Below are 16,408 nucleotides of genomic sequence, written 5' to 3' on the forward strand. Positions count from 1 at the left end.
ACTTGCCTAGTTAAATAAAGGTTAAGTAAATAAATATGTGGACTCAGCTATTCCAGCCACACCGGTTGCTGACAGGTGTATAAAATCGAGCACACAGCCATGCAATCTCCATAGACAAACATTGACAGTAGAATGGTCTTACTGAAGCGCTCAGTGACTTTCAATGTGTCACTGTCATAGGATGCCACCTTTCCAACAAGTCAGTTCGTTACATTTCTGCCCTGCTAGAGTAGCCCCGGTCAATTGTGATGTTATTGTGAAGTGGAAACATCTAGAAGCAACAACGGCTCAGCTGAGAAGTGGTAGGCCACACAAGCTCACAGAATGGGACCACCGAGAGCTAAAGCACGTAAAAATCATCTGTCCTCGGTTGCAACACTCACTACTGAGTTCCAAACTGCCACTGGAAGCAAGGTCAGCACAAGAACTGTTCATTGGGAGCTTCATGAAATGGGTTCCCATGTTCGAGCAGCCAAATGCAAGCCTAAGTTCACCATGCACAATGTCAAGCGTCGGCTGGAGCGGTATAAAGCTTGCCACCATTGGACTCTGGAGCAGTGGAAACGCATTCTCTGTAGAGATGATCCACCCTTCACCATATGACAGTCCAACTGACAAATCTGGGCTTGGCGGATGCCAGGGGAACGCTACCTGCCCCAATGTATAGTGCCAACTGTAAAGTTTGGTGGATGAGGAATACTGGTCTGGGGTTGTTTTTCATGGTTCGGGCTAGGCCCCTTAGTTCCAGTGAAGGGAAACTTAATGCTATAGCATACAAATTACAACTCTGTGCTTCCAACTTTGTGGCAACAGTTTGGTGAAGGCCCTTTCCTGTTGCAGCATGACAATGCTCCCGTGAACAAAGTGAAGTCCATCCGGAAATTATTTGTTGAGATTGGTGTGGAAGAACTTGACTGGCCTGCAGAGCCCAGACCTCAACCCAGCGAAGACCTTTGGGATGAATTGGAAGGCGACCGTGAGCCAGGTCTAATCACCCAACATCAGTTCCGACCTCACTAATGCTTGTGGCTGAATGGAAGCAAGACCCTGCAGAAATGTTACAACATCTAGCGGAAAGCCTTCCCAGAAGAGTGGAGGCTGTTATGCCAGCAAAGGGGGACCAACTCCATATTAATGCCCATGATTTTGGAATGAGACGTTTGAGGAGAAGTTGTCCACACACTTTTGGTAATGCAGTGTATGAAACAGAACACAAGCAATTGTTACAGGTTACAAATAACTTCTAAAATACGAGGTTCACCGGGATTCACATTTCTCGCTTCATGATGGGCATGTGCACGTACATCATGGACAGGGTTTTACACATGTCCAGAACAGGACCTACATGGTCAAAATAATGTGGGCGTGCCTGCAATGCATTGGTAAAAAGGGGATTTCAGTTCACCGTTTTACTCCTCTCAAACTTTATATTTTAATAAAACGTTGGTGATTAAGATTTATTTCAAAGCGATCTTAGGAGCCAAACCCTTTAGACTACTTTGTGATTTCATTGGGCAGGACAAAAAAAGCCTTCATTGAGAGAGGAGGCTATGCCAAATCAAAAACAAAATGGGAAAAAAATAGTTTATGTTTCTAAATACAAAGAATACAGGCACCAAAAGCACCTTAGGCTGGCCTTGCTCCATGCTCATATGGGCAGTGTGCATCGTGGCTGGATAGGCTGCGTTTCCACAGTCAAAATTCATAAAATAACCAACTGGGTTACCGCCAAAACCAGCTTTTGGTTAATCTTAAACATCCCTATCAGCGCTGTCTGAAATTAGCACTTTGGATCATGTTAAGACATACCTCAAATATTTCCACCCCTCCCATTTTTATTACATTTGCAAAAAAAAAAGAAGTGTTTTTGATTTGTCATTATGGGGTATTGTGTGTAGATTGATGATGAAAAAAATATTCCATCCATTTTAGAATAAGGCTGTAATGTAACAAATCGTGGGAAAAGTCGAGGTGTCTGATCACTTTCCGAATGCACTGTATGTGTGTGTGTCAATGAGTGTGAGCGTGTCTGATGTATGCATTTGCGTGTGTTTGATGCATGTGTGTGCCACACCTGAGCTCCCCATGCAGGTGCAAACAAAGGTAGGGTCATTGATCACGTAGCGACCCCAATCTCCTGCAATAACATCTTCAGCAGATAAACAGCTATTAAAGGCTAGCTACTATAATTACCATCCAAATGAACAGGCCTGGGCCCAGCTGGGAGAGCTAGGCTACGCTAAAAGACTTAGCTTCATTAACAGAGTGGAATGCACCCGAGCGCTAATTGATAAGTAGCTCCCGCTAAAACGTGATGGGAGAGAGAGAAGATTAGAAAAGGAGGAGTGTAATGACTGTACCACTCTCTCAATCACCAGAGAAGAGTGAAGTACCCTACATGATCAAAAGTATGTGGACACCTGCTTGTTGAACATCTCATTCCAAAATCATGGGCATTAATATGGAGTTGGTCCCCCTTTACTGCTATAACAGCCTCCACTCTTCTGGGAAGGCTTTCCACTAGATGTTGGAATATTGCTGCAGGGACTTGCTTCAAGGTCAGCCACAAGAACAATAGTGAGGTCGGAACTGATGTTGGGTGATTAGGCCTGGCTTGCAGTCGGCGTTTCAATTATTACCAAAGGTGCGCTATGGGCCTGAGGTCTGGACTCTGTGCAGGCCAGTCAAGTTCTTTCACACCGATCTCGACAAACCATTTCTGTATGGACTTCGCTTGGTGCATAGGAGCATTGATAAGATTTCCCTTCACTGGAACTAAGGGGCCTGACTCGAACCATTGAAAACAGCCCCAGACCATTATACCAAACTTTACAGTTGGGACTATACATTGGGGCAGGTAGCGTTCCCCAAACCTCTGTCAAACCCAGATTCATCCGTCGGACTGCCAGATGGTGAAGCGTGATTCATCACTCCAGAGAACACAGTGAGCTTTACACCACTCCAGCCGATGCTTGGCATTGTGCATAGTGATCTTAGGCTTGTGTGAGGCTGCTCGGCCATGGAAACCCATTTCATGAAGCTCCCGATGAACAGTTCTTGTGCTGACGTTGCTTCCAGAGGCAGTCTGGAACTCAGTAGTGAGTGTTGCAACTGAGGACAGACGACTTTATGCGCTTCAGTACTCAGCGTTTCCGTTCTGTGAGCTTGTGTGGCTTACCACTTCACGGCTGAGCCGTTGTTGCTCCTAGAGGCCGTTGTTGCTCCTAGAAGTTTCCACTTTACAATAACAAAACTTTCAGTTGACCGGGGCAGCTCTAGCAGCACAGAAATTTGACAAACTGGCTTGTTGGAAAGGACGCATCCTATGACGGTGCCACGTTGAAAGTCACTGAGCTCTTCAGTAAGGCCATTCTACTGACAATGTTTGTCTATGGAGATCGCATGGCCGTGTTCTTGATTTTATACACCGGTCAGCAACGGGTGTGGCTGAAATAGCCGAATCGTCTTATTTGAAGGGGCATCCACATACTTTTGTATATATAGGTGTAGCTCTTCTTTCCCCTACAGTTTGCGCAACCTTCTCTCCACACTTTCCATTTGTTTTAGCTCTAATTACACATAATGTCACCCCCAATGTCTTACTTTTCAATCTTACACACACACCCCCCCCCCCCCCCCCCAGTCCCTCTTGCTCACTATCCACTCCTCTTTCTTTCTCTCCCTCCCTGCTGGAGTCATTATGTTAAAAGCTCAACCTGCCTGCTCTCCCTTTCTTTCACTCTCTCCTTTGGTCTCTTTAATCCCTCTCTCATTAGTGGCAGTGCATCGCTGGCACTCCCCATGTCTCTCCCCTCCTCTCTCGCATACCAATCATTTCCCAATGACTGATGTCACTTTGCTACCAATCATTTCCCAATGACTGATGTCACTTTGCTACCAATCATTTCCAAATGACTGATGTCACTTTGCTGACATTAGCAAAAAAATAATGTCCACCATCAAATATTGAGAGAGGGAGGAGACACGGCAGCCAGCCAAAAGACACATCATGATTAGATGACATAACTGTGCAATGGCCGACCATCACCTTAAAACACCCTCGCTCTGCAAACACACACTTGACAAGTGCACACAAAGCCGGCAGATCTATAAATACAATGTCAGTGAGTGCTCATTCACACATTACATGTAATTTGAGAAGTAATTAGAGTAACCTTCACAAAATGTACACTTAGACTGACTGCATGTTAATAACAGAGCCTGGCCTTCAAGTCTTACTCAAAAATATAGCCTGTGTGTGTGTGTGTGTGTGTGTGTGTGTGTCTAAGCCACTCAGCCCTGTCCTCTAGTCTAAACCCAGTAGTCAGTCCCATCACTAGTAGAACATACTGACCCAGAGGAGCGCTCTGAAAAACTGGAGCCATTTACTGATAAAGCTGCAGCCAACAGCCCTTTCACGGTCCTTTAAACCCACATTCAGAAAGATGAAGAGGAGTGTGTTGGACACAGTGAAAACGCACACACAGATTTTCACACATCCCTTTACACGCTTTTCTCACACACAGAGGACACACGCACACACTTAACAAGCGGACAGCTCTTCCGCTACATCATAATTCAGTATCCCGCTCCCTGTCAGCTAAAACACCCGCGTGCCAAATTTAGGGGAAAGAGGAAATATTTCTGCTAAATGAGTTATGCTAATTACAGAGCAGTTCTCAGGGGAGAGACACACTAAATGGCTTTAAATTATTTCCGGCTGGAAAGAGACGCAGGGAACACAACAAACAACACCCAATACCAGCCCTGCGACAACAGCAGCAACAACAGGCTAATATAATTAAGGAAGTGCCCCACAGCAGCCAGCCAACCACGCGCCTTATCAGCACCCCACCCGAATCGCATCGGCCAATAGGGAGGGAGATACGGAGGGTGGGAAAAGTTTGGTTAACTCGATATATATATATATATATATAAAAAACTTTGTTCACTTAAAATACCCTTGACACATGGACAAGCACTGATATGGACAGAGAAGTACAGGGATGCAGGAACGTCTAGAGATAGTGTCCCCTCTATGAAAAATGAGTTGTGATACACAGATGTGTCCACATACCTACCCAGGCACACATTAGAGCTGCACAACATTATTATCTAGGTAATGCTCTAAGACTAACTGAACTGTGCTGTCTGCTGGAGTGAAAGGGGGTGAGTCTTTGTGTGTGTGCTGTGGATATTGCACATCAATATCGCAATTTAGATAAAAATTTGATTAATTGTGCAGACCTAGCACACATCAACGTTAAGGATTCACCATATTCAACACACACTTATCTGCATCCCTTCTGAGATGTGCAGCTAGGAGAAGTGGACAGTTTGTGTCTTAATTAGCACGTGACCACGACACCCAGCTGGCATACAGTGGAACACTAACACACTCAATACCATCAGACGGGGGGGGGGGGGGGGGGGGGGGGGGAAACATGTGTGTGAAAGGAAGAGAGAGAACCAGAGCGAGACGGGTGGAGAGATTTGGAGGCGATCGAGAGAAAGAGATGGAGGAGAGAGAGAGAGATGACGGAAAGAGAGATATGACGGAAAGAGAGAAAAATAAACAATAACATTAATTGAGGGAGAGAAGTCATGCAGAAGAACAGCTCCTGACTTGTTATAACTTTCTGGTTGTTAATCTCTCTGGGATATGTGGGACGGTAGCGTCCCACCTCACCAACAGCCTGTGAAATTGCAGGGCACCAAATTCAAAACAACAGAAATCCCATTATTAAAATTCCTCAAACATACAAGTATTTTACACCATTTTAAAGATAAACTTGTAAATCCAGCCACAGTGTCCGATTTCAAAAAGGCTTTACGACGAAAGCAAACCAAATGATTATGTTAGGTCAGTACCTAGTCACAGAAAGCAGAAAGAGATAAAATGAATCAGTAACCTTTGATGATCTTCATCAGATGACACTCATAGGACTTCATGTTACACAATACATGTATGTTTTTTGTTTGATAAAGTTCATATTTATATCCAAAAATCTATTTACATTGTTGCGTTACGTTCAGTAGTTCCAAAGCATCCAGTGATTTTGCAGAGAGCCACATCAATTTACAGAAATACTCATAAACATTGATAAAAGATACAACTGTTATGCATGGAATTTTAGATCCACTTCTCCTTAACCTCGATGTTAGGGGGCTGTACTTTCATTTTTGGAAAAAAAACATTCCCGTTTTAAAACGGGATATTTTGTCAGGAAAAGATGCTAGAATATGCATATAATTGACAGCTTTGGATAGAAAACACTAACGTTTCCAAAACTGTAAAGATATTGTCTGCGAGTAGAACAGAACTGATGTTGCAGGCGAAAGCCTGAGAAAAATCCAATCCAGAAGTGCCCCAGGTTTTTAAAGCGCTGCATTCCAATGACTCCCTATTCAGCTGTGAATGTACCATCAATGAGCTTACACTTTCTACGTATTCCCCAAGGTGTCTACAGCATTGTGACATAGTTTTACGCATTTCTGTTGAAGAATAGCCGTAGGCGGCCACATTGCGTAAGTGGTCACATGGTGGCTCCGAGAGAGATTCTCGCGTAAAATATACAGATAGCCATTACTCCAATCGGTCCTAGTGAAAAACGAATTGTCCCGACAGATATATTATCGAATAGATATTAGAAAAACACCTTGCCATGTTTCTGTCATATTATGGAGCTAATTTGGAATATTTTTTGCATTGTGGTGAACGCAATTTCCGGGCGATTTCTCAGCCAAACGTGAAGAACAAACGGAGCTATTTCGCCTACAAAAATAATATTTTGGGAAAAAATGAACTTTGGCTGTCTACCTGGGAGTCTCGTGAGTGAAAACATCCGAAGTTCAAAGGTAAACGATTTAATGTGATTGCTTTTCTGATTTCCGTGACAAGGTTGCCTGCTGCTAGCAAGGTATAATGCTATGCTAGGCTATGATAAACTTACAAATGCTTGGCTGTAAAGCATATTTTGAAAATCTGAGACGACAGGGTGATTAACAAAAGGCTAAGCTATGTTCCAATATATTTCACTTGTGATTTTCATGAATAGGAATATTTTCTAGGAAGATTTATGTCCGTTGCGTTATGCTAATTAGTGTCAGATGATGACAACGGTCCCATTCACGGGATGGGGTGTCACTTCAGGTTAATGCAACTGCTGTGTCAGATTTCACTTCACTTTACGGAAAAAGCACACCATGCAATAATCTGAGTACAGCGCTCAGACAACAAAACAAGCCAAACAGATACCCTCCATGTTGTGGAGTCAACAGAAGTCAGAAATAGCATCATAAATATTCACTTACCTTTGATGATCTTCATCAGAATGCACTCCCAGGAATCCCAGTTCCACAACAAATGTTTGTTTTGTTCGATAAAGTCCATCATTTATGTCCAAATACCTCCTGTTTGCGCGTTTAGTACACAATCCAAACTCACGAGGCGCGGGCAAAACCAGGCGAAAGTTCAGACAAAGTCATATTACAGTTCGTAGAAACATGTCAAATGAAGTATAGAATCAATCTTTAGGATGTTTTTATCATAAATCTTCAATAATGTTTCAACCAGAGAATTCCTTTGTCTGCAGAAATGAGGGAAATGGAGCGCAGCTAATTCTCACGTGAGCGTGATTGATAAGCTCATGGCACCGTGCCAGACCCATGACTCAATCAGCTCTCATTCGCCCCCTCCTTCACAGTAGAAGCCTCAAACAACGTTCTAAAGACTCTTGACATCTAGTGGAAGCCTTAGGAAGTGCAATATGACCCCATAGACACTGGATATTTGATAGGCAATGACTTGAAAAACTACAAACCTCAGATTTCCCACTTCCTGGTTGTATTTTTTCTCAGGTTTTTGCCTGCCATATGAGTTCTGTTATACTCACAGATATCATTCAATCAGTTTTAGAAACTTCTGAGTGGTTCCTATCCAAATCTACTTATATTATGCATATATTAGCAACTGGGCCTGAGTAGCAGGCAGTTTACTCTGGGCACCTTATTCATCCAAGCTACTCAATACTGCCCCCCAGTCCCAAAGAATTTAAGAACGAGACTGACAATTAAATTAGCAAAAAATTTTGTAGGTAATCAAATTGTACAACTGAAGATCAACACAGGAGGTAAATATTGGTCTTTTAACTCACTCTCTCTGTCAATCTTCATCGTGGTAGCTAGCCAAATTCAAATATGTAAGCTAGCTTACTGTCTAGCTCCAACTATTTACTGGTGGTAACCATAGCAACATGGCAACTGAGGCAGCGCCAGCAGCAGAGACAGAGACTTTCCCCCCCTTTTATTTTTGAATACCCAGCAAAAATCAAATCCGAGAAGGGAAGAATGAATTTTAAATCAGAATTCTGAAGGAGAACCCAGAAACTTTGTTTGCCGACTGCTCACAAAACAGGACTGTTACAAACCTGTTATTCTACACAGACCACACTACTGCCTGGCATACAACTGTAACCAGGCATTTCAGCTATACCACAAAGAAAGGCATCTGCAAAGGAAGGCAAATACATATTTTTGAGGAAAGCAATAAGGACCAGGAAAACTGTTTCTGATGGTAAACGTGGACCATGACAGTGGTTCTGGTACAGGGCAGTGAGGCTGCACTCTGCTCTTTTGTGCAGGACTTCCCCACTCTAAGGTATATGGCGGAAAGCAAAAAAGACAAGGACAGCACCCCGACCTCTCCCCTCACCTCAGGCACCCCGACCTCTCCCCTCCCCTCCCCTCAGGCACCCCGACCTCTCCCCTCACCTCAGGCACACCGACAGCAGGACTATCTTCCCCCCTGCCTGCCTGCCTGCCTACAACCACCATAGCCAAGACCACACTACCATCAGCCTGCTGAGAGACAGGCTGGCTCTGTTAGAGGTATGGGTTACTGAGCTGAAGGAGCAGCCCCCCAGCTACACTACCATCAGCCTGCTGAGAGACAGGCTGGCTCTGTTAGAAGTATGGGTTACTGAGCTGAAGGAGAAGGTCCCCAGATACACTACCATCAACCTGCTGAGAGACAGGCTGGCTCTGTTAGAAGTATGGGTTACTGAGCTGAAGGAGAAGCTCCCCAGATACACTACCATCAGCCTGCTGAGACAGGCTGGCTCTGTTAGAAGTATGGGTTACTGAGCTGAAGGAGCAGCCGCCCAGCTATACCACCACCAGCCCAGACAGAGCTTCTACAGGACCAGATCAACCAGTGCAGGACCCAGATGAAGAACTCTGTCCAGGAGCTCAGAGAAAGCCTTACCACAGCGCCAGAGGTGGTAAAGGCCACCATGAGGAGAGCTGGTTCAGGTAAAGGAGGAGATGGAAAAGGAGTTGTCTGTCATCAAGAGGGTGCTACAGCACAGAGAGCAGACTGTAGAAACTCCTAGAGAGAAGCTGCAGCCCCTCACCACCCCGCCTTTATCCACCCCCCCATACCGACAACCCTTTACTCACACCCCCAGTCAACAAAGTGGCTTACATGGGGACACCGACTAGAGAGAAGTTCCCCCTTACACATCCCCCTCCCATGTACACAGGCCCTGTGTACTCCAGCCCCAGACCGTAAACCCACTAATCTGGTAAAACCCACTGAGGTGGCCATCCTCATTGACTCAAATGGGAAATTCATCCAAGAGGATAAACACTTCCCCCACCACAACGTGTGCAAAATATGGTGCCCAAAAACACAGGATGCACTCCACATCCTGTCCCAGCCTGACTTTGGCATACCAGGCCACATTGTTATTCACACCAGCACTAACAACCTGCGAGAGGAGGAGGAGAGAGTAGGCAGCCTGGTCAACAGAGTAGCAGAGAGGGCCTCTGAGTGGTTCCTCAACTCCCACATCACCATCTCCACTCTGCTGCCCCGCAAAGACTTTCATCCCCGTACCAGACCTACCACCAGAGCATCACCACTTCCATCGGCTTAGCCAGACCGGACCGGGCCCAGCCTACTACCCCGCACCAGACCACCACCTCTACCAGACCAGAGAGGAAACCCCACGGCCCAGACCTGCCCCCCTGCCCCCCCTCCACAGGGCCCAACAGCAGGATTAACGCAGCTACTCGGAGGTCGTCATAGGACAGGAGAACCCTGTGGTATTGAGTGAGATTAAACAGCTCCTCCAATACATCTGCACTAAAGCACACACGGACGCATGTGCACACCCACACACACAAACCTATTGAATAGGAATATATACAGTATATATACTGCTCAAAAAAATAAAGGGAACACTTAAACACAATGTAACTCCAAGTCAATCACACTTCTGTGAAATCTAACTGTCCACTTAGGAAGCAACACTGATTGACAATACATTTCACATGCTGTTGTGCAAATGGAACAGACAACAGGTTGAAATTCTAGGCATTTAGCAAGACACCCCCAATAAAGGAGTGGTTCTGCAGGTGGGGACCACAGACCACTTCTCAGTTCCTATGCTTCCTGGCTGATGTTTTGGTCACTTTTGAATGCTGGCGGTGCTTTCACTCTAGTGGTAGTATGGCTCAGGTAGTGCAGCTCATCCAGTATGGCACATCAATGTGAGATGTGGAAAGAAGGTTTGCTGTGTCTGTCAGCGTAGTGTCCAGAGCATGGAGGCGCTACCAGGAGACAGGCCAGTACATCAGGAGACATGGAGGAGGCCGTAGGAGGGCAACAACCCAGCAGCAGGACCTACCTTCACCTTTGTGCAAGGAGGAGCAGGAGGAGCACTGCCAGAGCCCTGCAAAATGACCTCCAGCAGGCCACAAATGTGCATGTGTCTGCTCAAACGGTCAGAAACCGACTCCGTGAGGGTGGTATGAGGGCCCGACGTCCACAGGTGGGGGTTGTGCTTACAGCCCAACACCGTGCAGGACGTTTGGCATTTGCCAGAGAACACCAAGATCGGCAAATTCGCCACTGGCGCCCTGTGCTCTTCACAGATGAAATCAGGTTTCACACTGAGCACATGTGACAGACGTGACAGTCTGGAGACGCCGTGGAGAACGTTCTGCTGCCTGCAACATCCTCCAGCATGACCGGTTTGGCAGTGGGTCAGTCAAGGTGTGGGGTGGCATTTCTTTGGGGGGCTGCACAGCCCTCCATGTGCTCGCCAGGAGGTAGCCTGACTGCCATTAGGTACCGAGATGAGATCATATGCTGGTGTGGTTGGCCCTGGGTTCCTCCTAATGCAAGACAATGCTAGACCTCAAAGTGCTGGAGCGTGTCAGCAGTTCCTGCAAGAGGAAGGCATTGATGCTATGGGCCCGCCTGTTCCCCAGACCTGAATTCAATTGAGCACATCTGGGACATCATGTCTCGCTCCATCCACCAACGCCTGCACCACAGACTGTCCAGGAGTTGGCGGATGCTTTAGTCCAGGTCTGGGAGATCCCTCAGGAGACCATCCGCCACCTCATCGGGAGCATGCCCAGGCGTTGTAGGGATGTCATACAGGCACGTGGAGGCCACACACACTACTGAGCCTCATTTTGACCTGTTTTAAGGACATTACATCAAAGTTGGATCAGCCTGTAGTGTGGTTTTCCACTTTAATTTTGAGTGTGACTCCAAATCCAGACCTCCATGGGTTGATAAATTTGATTTCCATTGATAATTTTTTGTGTGATATTGTTGTCAGCACATTCAACTATGTAAAGAAAAAAGTATTTAATAAGAATATTTCATTCATTCAGATCTAGGATGTGTTATTTTACAGGGAGTACCAGATCAATGTGCAGCTACAGTGCCTTGCGAAAGTATTCGGCCCCCTTGAACTTTGCGACCTTTTGCCACATTTCAGGCTTCAAACATAAAGATTTAAAACTGTATTTTTTTGTGAAGAATCAACAAGTGGGACACAATCATGAAGTGGAACGACATTTATTGGATATTTCAAACTTTTTTAACAAATCAAAAACTGAAAAATTGGGCGTGCAAAATTATTCAGCCCTCTTAAGTTAATACTTTGTAGCGCCACCTTTTGCTGCGATTACAGCTGTAAGTCGCTTGGGGTATGTCTCTATCAGTTTTGCACATCGAGAGACTGAAATTTTTTTCCCATTCCTCCTTGCAAAACAGCTCGAGCTTTGTGAGGTTGGATGGAGAGCATTTGTGAACAGCAGTTTTCAGTTCTTTCCACAGATTCTCGATTGGATTCAGGTCTGGACTTTGACTTGGCCATTCTAACACCTGGATATGTTTATTTTTGAACCATTCCATTGTAGATTTTGCTTTATGTTTTGGATCATTGTCTTGTTGGAAGACAAATCTCCGTCCCAGTCTCAGGTCTTTTGCAGACTCCATCAGGTTTTCTTCCAGAATGGTCCTGTATTTGGCTCCATCCATCTTCCCATCAATCTTAACCATCTTCCCTGTCCCTGCTGAAGAAAAGCAGGCCCAAACCATGATGCTGCCACCACCATGTTTGACAGTGGATCTGGTACTTCCCGTATAATCGCTCCACATTGATCTGGTACTCCCCGTATATCGCTCCACATCGATCTGGTACTCCCTGTATATAGCTGCACATCGATCTGGTACTCCCTGTATATCCCTTCACATTGATCTGGTACTCCCCGTATATCGCTCCACATTGATCTGGTACTCCCCGTATATCGCTCCACATCGATCTGGTACTCCCTGTATATAGCTGCACATTGATCTGGTACTCCCTGTATATCCCTTCACATTGATCTGGTACTCCCCATATATAGCTCCACATTGACATGGTACTCCCCGTATATCCCTTCACATTGATCTGGTACTCCCCGTATATCTCTCCACATTGATCTGGTACTCCCCGTATATCGCTCCACATTGATCTGGTACTCCCCGTATATCGCTCCACATTGATCTGGTACTCCCCGTATATCCCTTCACATTGATATGGTACTCCCCGCATATCGCTCCACATTGATATGGTACTGGTACTCCCTGTATATAGCTGCACATTGATCTGGTACTGGTACACCCTGTATACAGCTGCACATCGATCTGGTACTCCCTGTATTTAGCTGCACATTGATCTGGTACTGGTACTCCCTGTATATAGCTGCACATTGATCTGGTACTGGTACTGGTACTCACTGTATACAGCTGCACATTGATCTGGTACTCCCTGTATATAGCTGCACATTGATCTGGTACTCCCTGTATTTAGCTGCACATTGATCTGGTACTCCCTGTATATAGCTGCACATTGATCTGGTACTGGTACACCCTGTATACAGCTGCACATCGATCTGGTACTCCCTGTATTTAGCTGCACATTGATCTGGTACTGGTACTCCCTGTATATAGCTGCACATTGATCTGGTACTCCCTGTATTTAGCTGCACATTGATCTGGTACTCCCTGTATTTAGCTGCACATTGACCTGGTACTGGTACTCCCTGTATATAGCTCCACATTGATCTGGTACTGGTACTCACTGTATGTATACAGCTGCACATTGATCCGGTACTGGTACTCCCTGTATACAGCTGCACATTGATCTGGTACTGGTACTCCCTGTATACAGCTGCACATTGATCTGGTACTGGTACTCTCTGTATATAGCTTCACATTGATCTGGTACTGGTACTCCCTGTATTTAGCTGCACATTGATCTGGTACTGGTACTCCCTGTATATAGCTCCACATTGATCTGGTACTGGTACTTCCTGTATATAGCTCCACATTGATCTGGTACTGGTACTTCCTGTATATAGCTCCAATCTTCTGCATTTTATTCCTTGTTAGTTACCATTTAATTTAGCATTATTATTTTCTAAACTCTGCATTGTTGGGGAAGTTTCATAAGCAAGCATTTAATTGTAAAGTTCACACCAGTTTTATTTGGCATGTGTGATAAACCCAATTTGATTTGATTTAGTACCTGAAGTTAGGAGCTGAGGCCCACTCCAGAGCCAGACAGGCCAGGTCTACAGCTGCGTACACCAGCAGGAAGAAGATGGTTACAATGCTGGCGATGGTGTTCAACTTCCCTGTGAACAACACCAACTACAGATGGAGAAAAGGAGAGAGAAGAAATAGATGAGGGAGAAAGAGATGGAGGGGAGAAATAGTTTCTCCTCTGACGTTCACAACAAAGTCAGTGAGAGTCAGTCTCCTCAGTTCTCCCCTTTAATAAGAGTATTAATTAGCTATTAACTGAGCCCTCAGCCATAGGCCAGTATGGGCAACTTCTGGGCCTGCCACTGCATCATTGTCCTGTCCTGTCTGTCTGTGAGTGAGATCAGGTCAGTTGTCTTCGTGTTGTATGTCCAGTCCATATAAACCCATGGTAATCATCAAGCTATTCTGAGAGGCGGAGTTATCACTAACATCACACAGCCCTTTACAAAAGGTCAGACCACAAAGATAGAGGGGCTTCTAAATCAGTCCCAAGGTTTCCCTCTTCCTCAAATATCATCTGGATCACTTTGAATTGATGCATGGCTTGTCTCTATAGCCACCTCCCTAACACCTTCTTTCACCTTCCTTCCTGACCTCCCTTCGCTCCCTTTCTCTCATCTGTGAGATTGTTTAACATGGAGTGAGATTAGAATCACACTTGTGTCATCAGTGAATCATTCAAATGGCAGAGAGAGAAAGAGCAAGCAGCAGAAAAGAGGGGGAGGACTAGTTAATGAGCTCCGATACAGGCTAATGATTTCACTCTAATTACTCCCCCACTCCAGTGTAGAAGCGGAGCAAGGGATGAGAGAGGAAGACAAAGACCAGCCATTTAGACTTTAACACTAGCTTCTTGAAGAGTATCTGACTAGCCAGTCATTATCAGAGCTCTCTCCACCTCCATCTATTTTTTCTGTCTCTTTGTATCTTTACCCTCCCATCTCATCTCCTTTTCTCATTATGTCTTGGCCAATTCTCAGTACTCTCAAAGTACTTCCCTTCTCCTCTCTCCATCTATCTTTTTCCATTTACCCTTCTCTCTACTATATCAATCTACCTTTTCCTTCATCTGAACTGATCAGAGATTATTGATCAGGTGAAATCAGACCTATTCTCTCCTCTGTGTCTTACCTGTACTAGTAACCAGGAGAGGACAGACACCCAGGTGTTCCTATTGGCCTACCTGGACTAGTAACCAGGAGAGGACAGACACCCCAGGGGTTTCTATTGGCCTACCTGGACTAGTAACCAGGAGAGGACAGACACCCAGGTGTTCCTATTGGCCTACCTGGACTAGTACCCAGGAGAGGAGGACAGACACCCAGGGCTTCCCATTGTCTTACCTGGACTAGGAACCAGGAGAGGAGGACAGACACCCAGGGCTTCCCATTGTCTTACCTGGACTAGGAACCAGGAGAGGAGGACAGACACCCAGGGCTTCCCATTGTCTTACCTGTACTAGGAACCAGGAGAGGACAGACACCCAGGGTTTTCCATTGTCTTACCTGTACTAGGAACCAGGAGAGGAGGACAGACATCCAGGGCTTCCCATTGTCTTACCTTGACTAGGAACCAGGAGAGGAGGACAGACACCCAGGGCTTCCCATTGTCTTACCTGTACTAGGAACCAGGAGAGGTGGACAGACACCCAGGGCTTCCCATTGTCTTACCTGTACTAGGAACCAGGAGAGGAGGACAGACATCCAGGGCTTCCCATTGTCTTACCTTGACTAGGAACCAGGAGAGCAGGACAGACACCCAGGGCTTCCCATTGTCTTACCTGTACTAGGAACCAGGAGAGGAGGACAGACACCCAGGGCTTCCCATTGTCTTACCTGTACTAGGAACCAGGAGAGGAGTACAGACACCCAGGGCTTCCCATTGTCTTACCTGTACTAGGAACCAGGAGAGGACAGACACCCAGGGCTTCCCATTGTCTTACCTGTACTAGGAACCAGGAGAGGAGGACAGACACCCAGGGGTTCCCATTGTGAGATGTCTTCTTAGCTGGAGACAACACCGTGCCTGCAGACGGGGGAGAGGAGTGAGCAAGTGAGAGAGAGAGAGAATACAGTTGTTTACAAACACTTAGGTTGGAGTCATTAAAACTCGTTTTTCAACCACTCCACAAATTTCTTGTTAACCAACTATAGTTTTGGCCATTCGGTTAGGACATCTACTTTGTGCATGACACAAGTAATTTTTCCAACAATTGTTTACAGAGATTATTTCACTTATAATTCACTGTATCACAATTCCAGTGGGTCAGAAGTTCACATACACTAAATTGACTGTGCCTTTAAACAGCTTGGAAAATTCCAGAAAATGATGTCATGGCTTTAGAAGCTTCTGATAGGCTAATTGACATCATTTGAGTCAATTGGAGATGTGCCTGTGGATGTATTTCAAGGCCTACCTTCAAACTTAGTGCCTCTTTTCTTGAAATCATGGAAATATCAAAATACATTTACAACTGCCTGAAGGTACCACGTTCACCCGTACAAATAATAGTAC

At 45.5% G+C, this 16,408-nt stretch overlaps 1 protein-coding gene across 3 annotated transcripts in view; it reads right to left on the bottom strand.

The window, feature by feature from the left end:
* The window catches only part of LOC110507915 (solute carrier family 12 member 9), a 60,100-nt gene that overhangs the window by 15,014 nt on the left and 28,678 nt on the right, over window positions 1-16,408 (bottom strand). For 2 of the 3 annotated variants that reach the window (XM_036965311.2, XM_021588336.3), the window contains exons 8-9: window positions 15,837-15,919; window positions 13,875-13,999 (exon numbers count right to left, since the gene is read on the bottom strand). In XM_036965311.2, the coding sequence (XP_036821206.1) occupies window positions 13,875-13,999; window positions 15,837-15,919 (208 nt within the window). Of the gene's footprint in view, window positions 1-13,874; window positions 14,000-15,399; window positions 15,448-15,836; window positions 15,920-16,408 lie in introns of those variants that run through there. The other variant, XM_090223853.1, reaches the window with a different exon arrangement.

The sequence above is a fragment of the Oncorhynchus mykiss genome, chromosome 27, assembly GCF_057628025.1.
Source record: "Oncorhynchus mykiss isolate SJ-2025 chromosome 27, ASM5762802v1, whole genome shotgun sequence".
Taxonomy (NCBI): Eukaryota; Metazoa; Chordata; class Actinopteri; order Salmoniformes; family Salmonidae; genus Oncorhynchus; species Oncorhynchus mykiss.